The sequence below is a fragment of the Nycticebus coucang genome, chromosome X, assembly GCF_027406575.1.
Source record: "Nycticebus coucang isolate mNycCou1 chromosome X, mNycCou1.pri, whole genome shotgun sequence".
NCBI classification, from domain to species: domain Eukaryota; kingdom Metazoa; phylum Chordata; class Mammalia; order Primates; family Lorisidae; genus Nycticebus; species Nycticebus coucang.
In genome coordinates this window covers 110,851,664-110,869,618 of record NC_069804.1, presented here as the reverse complement: position 1 = coordinate 110,869,618, position 17,955 = coordinate 110,851,664, and the positions used below count along the sequence as shown (strand labels likewise).

Here is a 17,955-nt window from a genome sequence, read left to right as displayed (position 1 = left end):
GACACTGCTTGCTCTTCCTTTCACACTGTGGTACCTTTACACAGACATAGTTACTCTACCCTGTAGACCCTTCCCTCCTTTCTTGGCCTGTCGAAATCATATCTATCCTTGCTGCTGAGAAGCTTCTTCAAGCCCATCCCAGCTAGAGATGGTTAATTTGCCTTCCTTTTCTCTCACTACCCTTTGTACATGTCTCAATTATAGAACTTCTCACACTTTGTTGTCACTGTCTTTACTTATCTCTGGCTCATATTAGACTGTGAGTGCCTAGAGGCCAAGAAACTTGTCTTAGCCTTCTTCCTATTCCCAGCACCCAACACAGAGACTAGCATATGTTAGGGCAAGGATGCTTCATAAGGCCTCAATCTAACTTAGAGCTAGAAGGGATGGGACAGATGGCTGACAGAGATTAAAGAAGAAAGTGAAGGGAGAGAATATGGAAATCATAGGGAGATCAAACTAAGGGGATGTGTGAGAGGAGAGGGACAGCATTCCTGTCAAGTACTGGGATGAATAATATGAAGAGCTCATCAGAAACAGATGGGGTTAATTAAAAAGCAACATTTCTGCAGCATGTACTATGTGTGGAAAAGATTATGTTTAGACACTATGGGGATAGAAAGTTACATACGTGTAAAACACCTCTTTGTATGGTTTGGTTGGAAAGAGAAAACAAAGACAAAAAGATTGATAATATCCATATATACTAAATTTCTTAAAGTTATTAAAGTCCAGTACCATTTTCAACTGTAAGACTTTTAATCTGAAGCCTCTCAGAAGTCAGTAAAGTGTTGTTTTAAGAAATATTAGATATGGAAACTGATGAAATGTCAGCAAAGCTTAACAAGGTTAGATTAGAAACAACTTTCTTAGAAAGTGGACATGGAATTATGAATTTTAATATCATTCAAAACTATTTCTAATTTCTTTCTGTCCCAAACTGTATATTATGAGCTTTTTCCCCAGTTTTTGGCTGGGGCTGGGTTTGAACCCTCTACCTCTGGTATATGGGACCCGTGCCCTACTCTTTTGAGCCACAGGCGCCGCCCTTTTATGAGCTTTTTTGATGAAGATAAGATCAGGGATGGAAATAGAGGAAAGGATTCATATAGAATCTGAAAGGAGTAGATGGAAAAAAATGAATGAAAAATAGACACAAAAGAGTTTCACAGAAAAAAATGGGAATATATATAAGATAGTAAGAATAAAAATATATTACAGAAGCTAATTTTTAAAACTGTAGGTATGAATTAACTGTTTCAATGAACTGTTTAAATGATGAGGTATTTGATGACTGCAACATAAAATGAGATTTTAAGAAAATAAGTAGGAGGTGCTTTTAAATTCCATGATAAGCACTTAGCCAAAAGTAATTAAAGGAATGCTAGAAAAGGGATTAGAAAATGAAAATGGGAACTTTATTATGTGAATAAAAGATAACATGTATTTTGAGGGAAATGGTTGATGTCTCTTCCCTGGTACCTAAGAAAGAGACTAGGAATATCCCAAGATATCCAGCAACTTAATTTTTCTGTTTTATAGCAGTGTGATAGTGGGATGGCTTAGACATTTAGTTATTTATTTAATTTCAGTAATCAATCCTTGAGTAACTACTAGTTACCCCCAGAGCCTATCTATGACCTCAGTAGCAGTCAGCTCAACAGGGATTGGCTGAGCACCAAATGAGCTCATCAATCGAGCATTATGACCTAGGGCATACAGGAGAGTATAAAAGGGGGTGCCGTGGCCCTGCCACCCTAGCTCTTCAGTAGTTTCTTAACATCTAGACAATAAGATGTAGTATAGGTAAGTAGAAATGGTAAGCTGGTACTGCAGTAATTGACTAAGGGTCTGAATTAATGTGAATGTGTAGTCAGATTGAGTGCTTATATTAGATAAAGAGGTGGGAAGGGGGAAGATGTTCTCATTGAACTGGGGTTGATATTGAACTGGGGTTGAGCTGGACATTGAGTAGGGGCAGAAATTTTGAGTGAAGTTGGATAGTGGGCAGGGAGTAGGGAACAGGGTTTGCTTACAGGGTGGGTAATCATATTGGCCTGGTATAGAGCAGACAATTCATACTGGAAAGTAGTCAGAAATCAGTTGAGATTGTGTGAGAGAGGAGATTCATGGGGATGGGGGTAGGTTGGAGGTGAGGGTGGCACAGGGGAGGTATGACCTAACAATGGGCTCTTGTTTATGTCATTTCCCTTGCCTGATATCTGCCAATGAAAAACATTATACCTAATCTTGTAAGGTTACAGGAAGTTAATGGAGAAGGGATACAAATCCCTATTAAATGTTGAATGTAAAACAAGCAGCAACAATACTTAGGGAAAGTGTTTTCCTTTTTTCCCTACATTTTGACATCAAGTGTGTTTTTGTGCTCAGAGGGAGAAATTAAGAGGTTGAACCAGAAAAAGTATTGAACTCTCTATCTCACCACTCTGGGATAGGCAGGGTTACTTCCTAGGTGATTGGGCTATTGGACTGAAGGCAAAAATGAAACTCAAGAAAAAAAAAAAGCCTAAGTTCAAGGCAAAATTGTGGCAATCGTTGAGGTCCTCATGCTTTAGGAGTTCTTGTTCATGGATAAATGTTTGTACGATAACAGTCTTTGCTTGGGTTATTCTGGGCTGAGAAGTTGTTTGTACAACCACAGCCATGTCTCATCACAAAGTAGGCCCCATTTCTGATGAAGAAAACAGAAATTGGCTGAGGTTAAGACCTAGCAGGTTACTTAGCCTCTTTCAATCTGTTTCTTCATCTGTAAAATGAGGGCAGTAGTAGTGATGACCTCATAATAGGGTCTTTGTGAGGTATGCAAGAGGTAATATGTATCAAGCTCTTAGCAACAGCACTTGGTACATAGTCAATGCTCACTATCATAGTTATTAATACTTTACAGAATAAACTTACTTAATGGGCTAAGAATTCTTGAATTGCCTTAGATGGGATTAGATGCCTCTTTCATGTGGGTTTGTATACAGACTCAAGTCTATGTTTGAACTGAATTGAACTTCTGGGTTTGGTGGAATGGTGGGGGCAGGGGACAGCGGGTGTTGCAAGTGGGAGGCAGTGCTGCAAGGTGTTGTGGCCATAGAAGTATGAATTTCCATGTCAGCCTTTGGTTTAATTTGGCATTGACTGTCATTCAAACAAAGCAGCGTTGTGAGTGGCAGAGGAAGGGAGAGGAGAAAAGTCAACAGATTCTTGGAAATAAGATGTGGCTTTTGCTTTTTGTCTTAAAGTGTTTATAGGTGTATAGTGTATATAGATGTATCATTTACCCATTCTCTCCATATATTTGTGTGTTTTTTGTAATTTTAGGATAAAATTTTAGTATAAAGCCTGGCAGTGCAATAATTCATTCTCTAATAGTTGCTCCCTTGTACCCCAGACATCTGGCAAGATGTTATAGGAATTGGTCCTAGGTCAATATTCAAAGCACAGGGAAGCTCTGTGTGACCAGTCAATGGAACATTCCTGTTTTCTAGTCTTGTGGTATACGGTTAAAGCAAGGTTTCAAGCAGAAACATTTGAGCAGTCACCGCTACACAAATGCAGGGCTTTTTGCAATAGCAATACAGTAAATGGCTACTTGTGATATTAAGCTTATGTCAACAATGATGGATAGGGAACTGATGTAACCCTCTAACACCATTCTTCTAGAGATAACACATAAGCACTTGGTACTGAAATTAGACCTTAATACACATTCTTTGCTGTAACAATATAGACCAATATATTCATAATACATTACATTGAAACATGGACCTACATACATGATAGGAAAAAATACTAAACATCCAACTTCTACAAAGTTAACTTGATTTTAGTTGAAAAAGTAGCTATCCACTATATAGTTAGATGATCCTACATATCTTTAGTATTGTTAGTGTTAGGTTTTCTAGCAAATAGCTATTTTTTCCCCATATAGGAGAGGGAGTAGGAAAGCCTAGAGAAACTTTCACTAAGTGTGTATTTTCCACTAAACTGAAAATTGAGTCTTGACACCCAACCATGGTCTCTTTCTTTTCTCCTGGATTACATCTCTCCTGCATTTCTAGAAAGATGAATGGTGAGGATTGAACTAATGTTCCTGAATAAAAAGATCAGGATGCCTATACCACTTTATTAATTTATTTGTATTTAATTCATTTTGTAACTGTGTTTTAAAACTCACTAGATGAAAAAGACATCCCAACCCCGAGGCTTCCATGAGAAGCAAATGACCTATTTAAATTGAGGGCAACATAAATAGCTCATTTGATCACTCTTGAAGCCTAAAAGATGCCAAAAAACAGGAAACATGGGGAATCTGTAATGTCTAGGCTCATTTTCCCCCTTTAATGAGAGGCATAGAATTGAACCATTATATTTGCAGCTCAGTAAATTTGTGCATTTATTCTTATGTACTAGGCAAAGCACTTCCACATACATCTCTTAAGAAATATTCGCATTTTACAGATGTATCAAAAAACTTTACACTCTAATGTGCTGCTGATTTGCATGATCCAAGTTTTTAAGGCCTTTGAACTATTTGGAGAACAAGCCAAAAACAAAAAGAGCCTCAGCTTTATTCTTAATATCAGCTCATTTTTTTTTTTTTTAATTCCAAGCCTAAGGTTGACTCAGGGCTACTTCTGGACATATTGGGAACAGAAAACTTTGGTGATTCATTCTCATCTTGTAAGCACTTTAACTCCTTTTGAACAAAACATAGTCTCAACAATTCCAGGAAGATCTAAACAACCAGGAGAAGTTCTTTGGCAGGGAGCAGACATATGCAACTTGTATAAGAGACCAGACACCCTGGATTAGAAAGCATAATAATCTCTTTTGGTTTTGTTATTAACTGTGTGACCTTAAGTTTTAACCTCTATGTGATCAGCTGGTTCTTAATGGGGGTTGGAATTTATGATGCCTTTTAGTTTTAGCATTTAAGAGGGGGTCACATTTACCTGGCATTTTCCATAGAGGCCCTTGGAAGTCTGCAGCTAATAGCTGAGCGTACATTTCATTATTATTTACATTTAAAACACTTTCTTTAGAGGATAAGGAAGGAGATGGATAATAGAGTTTTGTAACGACTGTAGGGAAATTGTAAAATTTATCGTTATCTTTATACCTAGCTTTGGAGTTTTTTTAGACAAGTGATTATTTCCCTCAATTCGTTCATTCTTGTCCCCACTCTCCATCCCATAAAATAATGTTCATAAATTGAAAAGCACAAAACAAGTGAGAAAAAAATCAGCTTAATTCCACCAGAGGTAAATCTCTCATTTCTTTTGTTTCTGTGTAAGCATATGCAACTGTGTATACTGGTTTGCCATCTGCTTTCTTATTGGAAATATATTTCTTGTACATATTTTCTCATGTAGGTCACTTTTAACCTCTTTTCATTCTTTTGCTTCCCTCTAGGGCACCAGGGGCCGGGGAGGCCGGATCTCAGAGCGCTGCTGGCTCTGCTGGTGATAGAAACAATATGATAAAGTTAATAAGGACGGGGGAGGGGTGGGAGCGGGAAAGATTCTTTAGCTGAGAAAAAAAAAAAAAAAAGAAGAAAGCTCCACTTGAAGACCTATGAAATTTCCGACACTAGAACCTTTGTATATAGTTTCCAGTAACCTTCGGCAGGGGGCGCTCGGAAATTGTCATCACTTTCCGGACAGCCTCTTGGACTTCACCCTCTAGAAAATTGAACAGTGTTTCCGGCTCTTCTCAGTTGTAGAAGCTCGTAAGTTTTCGGCAGTTTCCGGAGACTCCGCGTCTCGCTCGCTCTGTTCCGATCGCCCGGTGCGGTGGTGCAGGGTCTCGGGCTAGTGATGGCGTCCCCGTCTCGGAGACTGCAGACTAAACCAGTTATTACTTGTTTCAAGAGCGTCCTCTTGATCTACACTTTCATCTTTTGGGTGAGAGACAGAGGCGCCCGAGTGCGGCTGGGAATCCTGGGCTAGGTAGGGGGTGTGACCCTTAGCACAGAGAGCTCAGGTCGGGGGTGGTGTGTGCTTTGCACGGCCGTCGCTTCTGGGACCCCGGCGCTGGCGACGATCCGAGCTCTGGCATCTCTCCAGCGCCGGGGTCGGGGTGCGGGACGAAGGTAGACGACAGGCTGAGCTGGGACCCAGACGTGCCGAGCATTTGAGGTCGGTGCGGGAGGCGGAGGAGGGAAGTAAAGTTTCCAGAGCACGGAGAGGGTGTCCCACGGCCGCTGGAGAGGCTAGGCTTGTCCGGCCGGCCCCTTTGAGGGCTCACTTGCATAATAGTGTCTTTCTTTTCACTGCTTCTTGAGAGGGGAGTGTTTCGCAGGTAAGTATGGTGTGGTTCTGCTCCCACCAGTGTATCCTTTGGGTTTGATTTTGCGTACCCATTCCTTTGTCCCCTGGGCTCATCCCTAAACTGAGGGTGGGAGGAGGGACGAGGGGAAAAGTTCCTGGAACTCACTGAAACACTTTTTCCTCCAAGAAGGTTTTCTTTCTAACAGTTAAGGAAGTTTTGATCCCTAGGGCATATATGCCCTGGGCTTGTGTTTACACAAAAGATGAATTGTGGGAATTTCGCTAAGATACCTTGTCCACAGCCTACCCTCTGTTATTCTCCACTACCCTGCCCTCGTGTCTGCCATATTCCAGCGTATCACACCCGTTGTCTTAAATACCTCGTGGCTTGTGATTTGAAGATGTTTCTCTACACAGTACATAACTTTTTATTGTTTGATTTCTCATGTAGATCACTGGTGTTGTCCTCCTTGCCGTTGGCATTTGGGGCAAGGTGAGCCTAGAGAATTATTTTTCCCTTTTAAACGAGAAGGCCACCAATGTCCCCTTTGTGCTCATTGGCACTGGCACTGGCATTATTCTTTTGGGCACCTTCGGTTGTTTTGCTACCTGCCGAGCTTCTGCATGGATGCTAAAACTGGTGAGTCCTTGTTTTCTTTAAGTCAATTCTTGGTTTTAGAAAAGATTCTTGTATGTCTTTGTTTTCTTGGAACTGGCCATGGCCCTTTATGATTTTTCCTGTTTCTTATGAAAACTTACCAAGAAAACAGTTCAGCTGCCAATTTCCACTTTCAAAATAGATATTTTGTTATTGTTTCCCCTGCCCTTTTCAGTAAGAACATGCTGAACTGATTGAGCAGACATTATTTGTTCTTTGACTCTCTTTGGAGCTATGATATAGCTTATTTATGCTGACTTGGACTTCTTTTATATTCTGCAGTATGCAATGTTTCTGACTCTCATTTTTTTGGTCGAACTGGTCGCTGCCATTGTAGGATTTGTATTCAGACATGAGGTAAGCCTGAATTAGGGAAGCTTTTAATATGTTAAAAATTATCATTTAAGAGATAAAAATGAATTAACTTAAATAACAGAGTTAGGCCTCTGTATTTAAACCTGTAGCTGACAAAAATGACTTTCTTCTAAAAATTCTGGCCCACTTTTAACATAATAGAAAGTTTAGAATATTGTAAAATATCCTGTTAATGTGGAGATAGTACAGTTTTGAATTTTAATGATAGGAAAATATTGATACTTTCTTCACTTATGCCATGTGTTTTGAAAAGATTGGATATACTTAATACAGATGATCAAAATTTAATGTTGAATTAGAAATCAGGTAAACCCAGGGTTGTTAGGAAATCATTCAGTGAGTAGTGAAGACTCATCAGCGAGAGTGCTTTACAAAGTGATGGTATGGTCTCTGAAAGTAAAGTTTTGTAGCTTAAATTTGTACTCAGTTTAAAGTAGAGAAAGATGGGAGATTACAGAATACAGCAGTACTTAGATAAATACTCCCACAGCTCCCACAGCTCTTTGACCTTGTAGTGGTTATCATCTTACATTATACTGTTTTACTTAGTAGTCCCCTCAGCTAAACTATATTGCTGTAGAGGACATGATTGGACCATGGAAGTTGATTATCATACATGTTGCTGCTGTCAGAGATAGGACCAATGGTTAGATGAGAACTATTTGACCTAGAAACCAAAAGAACTTTGCAGAATATCTCTTTACTGGCATTGTGTTTTTTTGTTGTAGATTAAGAACAGCTTTAAGAATAATTATGTGAAGGCTTTGAAACAATATAACTCTACGGGAGATTATAAAAGCGATGCAGTAGACGAGATACAAAACACGGTAAGTGGTTATCGGTGGTAGCTTTGGTAAGTGGTTATAGGTGGTAGCTTTTCAAGAGGGGAACACATTCCCTATTGCTTCAGAGAAAAGAATGGAGCCTGGCTACTAGATGTTGTGCACTTGTACAAGAACTGTGACTTGTTTTATTTTCCTTACATGTGCCCCTGTTTTTTTTTCCCTCCCCATTTGCATGATAGACCAAAGTACTATTAGTACCAATTGTAGCAGGAAATTAATGCCAGTTCTTGAGAGGGGAGTACTAATCTCTTGAATCAATCCAGGAGAGAGATCATTGAGTATAATAAATATTTTGAGCACAAATTGCAGTAGATGATTTTAGGTTAGATGTTTGACTATAGAGCTGTAATATGAACTATAGTTGCTTTTGTTGGATTTTTCAGTTGCACTGTTGTGGTGTCACCGATTATAGAGATTGGACAGATACTAATTATTACTCAGAAAAGGGATTTCCCAAAAGTTGTTGTAAACGTGAAGGTTGTTCTCCACAGAGAGACGCCGATAAAGTGAACAATGAGGTAAGGAGTCTTTTAAAACTTTTTGTTTGACAATATTTGAGGACTTCACTGAATATAGAGTTGACTCAATTTTTAATTTTCACTCACCTTATTACCTGTAAGTGGAATTGGTCTGGGCAGGTAAGAATTGGTCACAGAACTAGCAAGTAACACTTTTACATGCATAATTCACAAGGTGGAAAGAGTTGGGAATGACAATTATGTTCAGAACATATGGAAGAGAATAGAATTTAATAAAATGACAATCAAAGGCTATGGTATATATGTCTTTCTGTGGAGTTGTATGATCAAAGTATGTATTACCATAAAGAAAAGCACAGAGTGGACCGGGTATGGTGACTTGCACTTGTAATCCTAGCACTCTGGGAGGCTGAGGTAGGTGGAATGCTTGAGCTCAGGAGTTTGAGACCAGCCTGAGCAAGAGTGAGACGCCATCTCTACTAATAATAGAAAAATTAGCCCAGCATGCTGGCAAAGGCCTGTAAGTCCCAGCTACTCAGGAGATTGAGGCAAGAGGATTGCTTGAGCCCACAAGTTTGAGGTTGCTATGAGCTATGATGGTACCATGGTACTCTACTCAGGGCTACAGAATGAGACTCTTATCTCAAAAAAAAAAAAAAAAAAGCAAAGATTTCTTGAGCTGTACTTAATTTTTCCCTCCTTTAGGGTTGTTTTATAAAGGTGATGACCATTATAGAGTCAGAAATGGGAGTTGTTGCAGGAATTTCCTTTGGAGTTGCTTGCTTTCAGGTAAGTCCTTGTAGTTAGGAAATACTTCATCCCTCTCATAGGGTAAGCTAGAAGATTTTTACTTTTAGTGCTTAAAGTTTTTGCCTCAGGGGCTGGAACAGTAAGGAAGGACATTTTTGAAGAAGTCAACATTTTCTCAGAATTTTACAGTGTAGAAATACTTTGTTTTTCTTATAGTGGAATCTTGATTAGATTTAATGTATATTTGTAATATTGATTTTGATTTGCGATTAGGTCTTTTTTTTTAATTTCAAACTATTAAGGAGGTACAAATATTTTTCTTTCATGGATACTTTTTTAATGCTTAAGTTGGGGTTTTTAGTGTGTCTATCACCCCCATAGTGTTGATTATACCCGATAGGTAGATTTTTACCTCTCCCTTCCTCTCCTCCTCTTCCTTTCTTGATTTCCTATGGCCTTGATGTCTCTCAGTGCCCATATGTGCTCATTGATTAGTTATTAGAGAGTACATATGGTGTTTGTTTTTCCATTCCTGAAATATTTCACTTAGAATAATGGTCTCTGGTTCCATCCAAGTTGCTGCAAAATACAATATTTTATTCCTTTTTATGTTTGAATAGTATTCCATGGTATATATATCACATTTTCTTGTACTCAGAAATTTATTTATATTTGTTTTATTTAGGGAGGGTAGATGTTTTGCTCTTTTCATTCCAGTATTTTTAGGTCTTGGGTTTTATGTTTTCCTACACAACTACAGAGGTTTCTAAATTTTTACTGCCATCTTATATACTCTTTACCATGGCAATCATGCATTGAAACTACAAAAAGCAAGATTCAGAATTAACAGTTGTGAAATTCTGGCTCATGTATTCTCTGAATATATTACAGGCACTGCTATACATACAGTGTAGCACTAAACAAACTGTGTAGAAAAAAGCAAGGAAGGAAATTATTAATGAATTACAAGTGAAAGGAAAATATATTGAGGTCTTCAAGCTCTTTGTATGTTAATTTTGTTCATATTTTATTTCCAGCTTATTGGAATCTTTCTAGCATACTGCCTCTCTCGTGCCATAACAAATAACCAGTATGAGATAGTGTAATCAGTGTATCTGCGATTTACTCCTCTCCAACTTCAAGGTGAGTTCATTTTGGTCATCAGCTCTGTTGGTGTTGATATTTACTCCAGATTTTGCATGTGATACATGGACTGAGTTTGCCAAGAAGGTCTTTTCCAGTAGTGTATTTAAATCTTGCACCATATACACAAGAGACCTATCTACAAGGCACAGACAGAAAGCAGTGACTTAGCTACAGCTCATTATATGTTCACTCTCTGTCCATTTGTGGAACAGAAGAGTCTCTTTGGGTTTACATGTTTATATATATGTCAGTCTAAAGATCATAGGTGATTCCTCTTTTAACATATTTTGACATGGAGTGAGGAGAAACAAAAGTATCCCAATAATGACTTTATTCATGAGGTTCCCTGGCAAGTGCTCTCTGCTCTTGACCAATACTGATTGGCATTTTCCCTAGTCCCTTACCTAGTTTTCAGTTACCACAGTCCAGTAATTGAGTGTTGTTTTCTGGTAAAAAGTTGTTTTTCGTGAACTTTTGTTGAAGCCATAAACTCATCTGACCTAACCAGAAACCAGATTTTGGGGAAACATGTGTTTCAATAGCTTCAATGTTTGAATGGTAAAATACTGTGAGAACTGTTGGCTGAATTGATCCCTAAGGCACCCTTCACATTTTAATTGGACACATGGGAAGGTCTTCATTGGTGGGAATAGACGAGCATGTCTGCAAGTGAATACAGATGTTGAAATTTGGGCAACATGCAAATTAACTTTTTTCCTTTAATTTTAGGATACTTAAAGTAGCCCCCCATGAATTATAAAATTGCCTGGATGGAAGACTGACGACTCTTCTTACCTAAGTAGACTTAAGAACTACACCAATAGGCTGATTCGATCAAGATACTTGTTCAATATGTTCTAAGTCCACCTTCTGTCCCGTTCATCTTAGATTGTCCCCTAAAACACTGGAAGAGCTAGTAAATTATAAATGAAATAATACTGCTTCTCTTGACTTTTATTCTTCTTTTTTTTTGTTGTAATGAGAAAATTTAATTTGTATTATGTACAGGTTACAAGCCTACAACATTGTGATGCTTCCCATTTGGAGATCACTGAAAAGTTAAGTGAACATAAAGGAACTAATGAGAACCAGCATAACATTTTTATTGATCAGATAACTATTTTTTATTAATATTAAATCATAGCTGTGTACATTAATGCGATCATGGGGCACCATACATTGGTTTTATAAACAGTTTGACACATTTTCATCACACTGGTTAATATAGCCTTTCTGGTATTTTCTTAGTTATTGTGTTAAGACAATTATATTCTACATTTACTAAGTTTCACATGTACCCTTGTAAGATGCACCGCAGGTGTAATCCCACCTATCACTCTCCCTCTGCCCATCCTCCCCCCTCCCTCCCTTCCCTCTCCCCATTCCCCATATTCTTAGGTTATAACTGGGTTATAGCTTTCATATGAAAGCCAAAAATTAGTTTCATAGTAGGGCTGAGTACATTGGATACTTTTTCTTCCATTCTTGAGTTACTTTACTAAGAAGAATATGTTATTCTTCTTCTTAGTTTCACGAGTACCTTACAATGTTATTCTTCTTAGCGTGGAGTCTTTGGAAGGCACTGTGAATTTGCTATTTTGATGTAGTGCTATAAGGTGGAAAGTTGACCCCCCTGAATTTGCTATTGATGTAGTGCGATAGAAAATTGACCTCCATGAACTGGCCCCTTCCCAGCAAAGGTTATCTGATTTAATTGTATAAGGTGCACCAAGAAGTTGAACTGTTCCACTATTCTCTGTTCTGATGACAGGCAGAAAGTCACAATGTGTAATTTAATTCCATTAGGCCACTGGATGGCATCCATCATCAGAGTGGCACCCAAGACTGAAAGACACTACTGATGTTCTATGATATATCAGGTTTCAGCACAAAATTTACATTTCTTTGCCTCCAAAATAAGGCATTTATTATTATTTTTCCCTATTATTCAAAAGGTTCTAATTATTACTTTAAATGGTGTCAGAATTGTATTTTCCTTAGGAATTTAATGGAACTTATCTTCATTAGCTTTAGCTGGTATTTCCTTACCAGGTTGATATAACTTAATTGTCAATATTATGGTCAACTTTAATAGTCTTAGTTTTGGTTTGTGCCTTTGATTAATAAATATAAATCTTTTACACAATAAATATTGTTTTCCTCTAAAAGAACTGTGTTTAAATTAACTTTTAGAAAATATACTGGAATGATTGTTTCCACTGAGAAAGCTAAGCTACACACTTCTTTTTGGAATATAGTTTTCAGATATATAATGTAGGGCTAAAGTCTTAAAAAAATAAAGTCTTATCTTTGTGTTATTATAACTTTTAATGTCCTTATTAAAAAAAACTATTTCCTGTAAACATGTAAATTCCATGATATGAAACAGCAGATGCTTAGCATTCTCCTAGAGAAAGACTTTTTGATTAGTTTACAATAAAAAGTTGTATAGGAAGTTTAATAAGGAAATTAATAATTATTAAAATTTCAGTTGAAGTGGGGAATTATTTCTTTAGTTTTGAGTCTATATATCAGTTAGTTGAATTTATCTCTGATTGCCATATAGTCCTTGAATTGAAGAGGCAATCAGTTATAAGTAGATAAAAACTTCTAGTTATTTAAGAATAATGAAATTTAGGCACAGAAAAGGATATTTTCCACTATAATATTTAACAGGGATGACTTGACATAAGAAGATAAAGTGATAAGAAAATAAAGTTGAAAAATAGTGATCTCTCCAAATGCAGTAAATCAGATCTTTGGCTATGGGCATTACTGAATGTAAAGAAGCAAATATTTAATAGATCATCTGTGATTTTTTAGGTAGGTATTTTTCATCATAATTGTCTTGAAGAACCTTTTAAGTTTTTTAGGTAGGAGTTTATTTTTTATAAAAATGTTTCCCCTTTATTATTAAAAAAAATTATAGGAAAGTAGAAAGAGAAAAAACACCATACATTGCCCTTCAGGTAGGTCTTTTTATTTTTAAAATGAATTTATTTTGGATAGCCAGTTATAAAAGTTCCTTATAGCTGATGTGTACATATGCATACTGGATTGTAAGCCTTAAGTCTCAAAGTAATGAGGAATCTGATTTCACTTGATTGTAACTGGTGCAAAGAAAAGTTCATGTGTCTTTAATAGTTTGCTAATTAGAAAAGCTGGTTACAGAGAAGGCTCACTAGATCCAGAGAGACCCAGTTTTCACCTGGCTCATAGTAACTTGGCACAGTAGGTCTGTGCCTTTCCATAGGTTACACCTGTAATGACAGAGAAAGTGAATTTCATTAGTGGCAGAGCCCTGGGCTCTGAGCTTTGAAGTAACTTCAGGAGAATTTTACATTTTTTTCACAATGTATCTATGGTTTAGGTTTAAAATAATTATTTTCGATGTGCCAAATGTATTCTTGCCTTATTTCCAGGCACCAGGTTGCTTGCTGCAAGGTAGCTCTGAACTCCATTTTGAGAAGCAGACATCTCTAGGTATATTTTCTGAAAGTGTGGAAAGCTTCATAGCTTTCTTTTCTTTCTTTCTTTTTCTTTCTTTTTTTGCAGCTTTTGGCTGGGGCCAGTTTTGAACCCGCCACCTCCGGTATATGGGGCCGGCGCCCTATAGAGCCACAGGCTTCATAGCTTTCCATCGCTGATTCCATGTGGGTTGTTGGGTTTATGTTCTAGGCATCACATTTTAGTGGAAATAAATACCTAACACACTGTAAATGCCATTTTTGGTTTTCCTCCGAGGTCACAAAAGATTCTTTGAGAAAAGATTCTTGATGTTTTCAACCTCTTGTCAAAATCCAAATTCGTTGTATGCCAGTGATGTGGCCAAACACTGTTAAATGATGATACAGAAAGCAATATATGCATTTTCTTGGGAAACTGAGGAAACCAGTTCCTTTGGACTATTCTGTGTGGGCTTTTGTTTGTGTTTGTAGAAAAAAAAAAAGAAACTAAAGCAAGATGTAAATGCTATTTCTGTTTTTCCTCACAGCATACATAAGATACTTTGAGATTTAACATGTTTGCTGCTTTTCTAGGTTGACACATGATGTGGTAAATCAAACCTTTCTAATTAAAAAAAGGAAAACAAAAGGCTAACATATCAGAAAAACTGTAACAGCTACAGGAAAATGAGACTTTCATTTTTAAGTCTTCAGGTTTAAACTTTGCCCAGCTTGCTTGTGAGAGAGAAGCAAGTATGATTTAATTATGGTTTTTTATTAGGTACCTCTTACCCCATGGAGCTTAGTAGAGTCAGGCACTTGTAAGAGCACAGTAAATGCATAAATGAATGAGTGAGTCTAATTATAATGGCCTTTTAATGTTCTGTGTGAAATAAAATGTTGATTTAAATATCTCATTCCATATAAGGCACCATTTATGTAATAGAAACCACCTGCCCAGTCAGAAACCACTTAACCTCAGAAACCACTGCTAACTTCCTCCAGGTCAAATCACTTTTTGCTGCTTCTCTTTCTTGAAGTCTTTGCTGCATTTGATGTTACTGAAAATTTTTTTTCTTGTTTTGACCTTGTGCTATCCTGATTTCCTTCCCTTTCACTGCTCTTTCTATTTTACTTTGCTGTTTGAATTTCCTTCTGCTTTTTAAGTGTAGCTGCCCCCAAGGCCTTGTATTTGACTTTCTGCTCTTAGATTATGCCAACCTTACCTTGAGGAATTAAATGCAGATGATTATCAGGGCAAACCTCTTACCCTCAAGTTGTGCCTTTTAGTTGTGTGTTGGTCATAGCAGCTTGCCTGTATTCCCCACTCCCTCTAACTCCCCAAAGTTTAGCATTTTGAATGCTTAAAAATTTAAAAGCATTCCTCCTATAACATTTAGTGCATGGGCAGTAAGCAAGCAGTCTTCCACATTAACTGAGCTGGCTCCTTCACCAAGGATGACATGGTTTATGAGAATTGGGGAAAATGGGTCAGCTAGTCTTAAGTGGTCACTATCATTGGCTCTGTCACATGCATTTATCAGGTGAGCATGAGTTCTTTGGGATTGTCATACTTGATCTGGTGGTATTCTCATTTTAATATCCTCGAAGTTTTTATTTAAAAAAAATATTGAAGTGGTGAGTTGGAAAGGCTCTGTCTCCTGGCAGAAGTTTCTCACCACCTTTTCTGGGAAAACACAAGCCTAGCGGCAACATCCACCAAGCAAATCAAACTGACATGGCACTTGCTTGGATAAAAAGAATCAGTTCACAAATGGTTGTATATAGTGTATGGTAGGTGATACAGTTACTCAGAATCACCACTGGAAATGGAGAGTACTTACATTATGTACACTGTTAGGGCAACACACCTAGGGAACAGCATTAAGAGATTCTGAGAGTTAAAGGATGGCATGCACACATTTTCACATGTCCAGAAAGGCCATGTACTTCATAAGCACGAAAATGGGTTTAAGAAAGGTAAGCCATTTGAACAGACCTTTTTATTTAAAAAATTTTTTTTCCCATTCAATAACTTTTCCTCTAGAGAGGAGGTAAGAGAACTAATGTTTATTGAGCATTTAATAATTGTTTCAATTGACTATCCACTGTGGGGAGGTAGTATTATTCCCATTTTTCAGAAAAATAATAGCAAAAAAGCTGAGGATTAGGTTAAATAACTTGTCCAAGGTCATGCAGCTATTAAGTTGCAGATCTGGGATTTGAACTGAAATCTGACTCTGAAGCCCATGATTCTTTCACTGGATTCTTCTGCATCTTAATAGCAGAGAGTATTATGTGACCCTAGTCCATAGCCAGAGAACAGAAGGAAGAAAAAAAAAAAGATTCTCTTCTCCTCCAAATATCTTCTAATCAATCTTTATTGAATATGAAATCTTTAAAAAGGAAACCTTTATGAGTATCCTATTTCCTTACACTATGCCCTTGAAGGGTGTTAGTACACAATACCTACATATTAAAAACAAACAAACTCTGGGTTACTGCTCACTCCCATGATGTCATTGAACAAAGGGACTTAGATTATAAAGTTAATCACAGTCTAAACATTAACTCCTCTCATAACAAAGATTGTTTACCAGTCTTTATAATAATCTTGTGAAGTAGTAAGGAAGGGTAAAGTGATCATATTCCCAGTTTACAAACTAATGTTGCTAATTGAACTCAAGAACGGTTCCTTGACTCAAAGATCACACGTCGTGCTCAGTGAGAAATAAAGAGTTTAGTTTCTTAGTCCTGTGCGTGCCCAGTGTCAAAGTCAGGAAGAAACAGTCAAGTTTCTTAGTCCTATGCTCTCCATCCTCTTGCCTTGGTTCTGGAAAAGCTTTAGTTCTCACTAGTCAAGTTATTTTAGCATATACCTTTCTAGGGATCTGAGTATGGGAAAGTTTTCTTGTACACAACTTCTCAAGCAGATTCTCTGCAGCAGACATGAATTATTTCCTCTAAGAAGACATTTCATTGGTTGCTATGATTACTGAGTGGAGGAACACACACAGGCAGGTCAGAATCATGAGCTGGTACTTGTTAGGTGACATTTTATCTCTGGCAAATTATGGCATTTCTCCAAATACCTGTTTCTGAGTAGCCTCCTGTGTAATTAATCCCTTGGGTCTGGTGGTTTGAAAAGACCCTTGGCTTTTATGCCACTTGCATTTATTTTTTGATCAGATAGATTCATAGCCAAATTTTAACAAATCAAAAAGAAGAGTTGGTACCCACCCTGCAGAAACTATTGCATAATATTAAGGAGGAGAGAATCCTCTCCAACTCATTCTACAAAGCCAGTATCACCTTGATACCAGAGCCAGGAAAGGACACAACAACAACAAAAAGAAAACTACAAGCCAACATCCCTTATGAATATAGATGCAAAAATCCTCATTTTAAAAAAGCATCTTGCCACACAGTCTAAAGTTTTCTAAAGTTTATAAACTAATCTTTTCTATGCTAGTAAAGATACTCTGCAAAACTTAGTTGCCTTCATAACATATTCCCTTGTGAATTATCTTTAAATATCAAGTGGGAAAAATCCACAAAAACAAAAAATAAACCTATGCCACACAGACACTCACATATGCTGAAGGCAGACTCACTCACCCTGAGGGCATAAATCCAAGTTTATGATTTTATTAAATGGGTTTATTTGTACAGCTACACATGCATACAGATAATTTATCCCCCTACAGGATAGCAGCATTTTCTTAGGATGCCAGCCCCCTCCTGGTGTGCCCCAGGGAATCCAGGGACTTCGGAACTGTACACTACAGCTCAGTGCAGCCTTGAATCCAGCCCAACCACAGTCTCACCTAAGCATAGCACAACACATAGGCCCGTTTGTCATGGTCTTTCTTTTTTTTTTCCTACGAATTTCCATATTACTTTATTTTTTTAATTTTAATTTTATTTTTATTAGATCATAACTGTGTACATTACTGCATTTATGGGGTACAATGT

At 37.5% G+C, this 17,955-nt stretch overlaps 1 protein-coding gene across 2 annotated transcripts; it reads left to right on the top strand.

Annotated features, from left to right (window-relative positions):
• The first annotated feature begins 5,757 nt into the window (after positions 1-5,757).
• On the top strand, positions 5,758-12,801 carry TSPAN6 (tetraspanin 6). Of its 2 annotated transcripts, none has more exons than XM_053579645.1 (8): positions 5,758-5,915; positions 6,733-6,921; positions 7,222-7,296; positions 8,043-8,141; positions 8,543-8,677; positions 9,344-9,427; positions 10,426-10,531; positions 11,264-12,798. In XM_053579645.1, exons 1-7 carry the CDS (start codon positions 5,829-5,831, stop codon positions 10,492-10,494), a joined length of 738 nt encoding a protein of 245 aa, XP_053435620.1. In that variant the 5' UTR covers positions 5,758-5,828; the 3' UTR covers positions 10,495-10,531; positions 11,264-12,798. The 2 variants fall into 2 exon arrangements, with proteins under 2 accessions (XP_053435620.1, XP_053435619.1); XM_053579644.1 differs by lacking the exon at positions 5,758-5,915 and adding an exon at positions 5,948-6,312 and having other exon boundaries at positions 11,264-12,801.
• Positions 12,802-17,955: the final 5,154 nt, after the last annotated feature.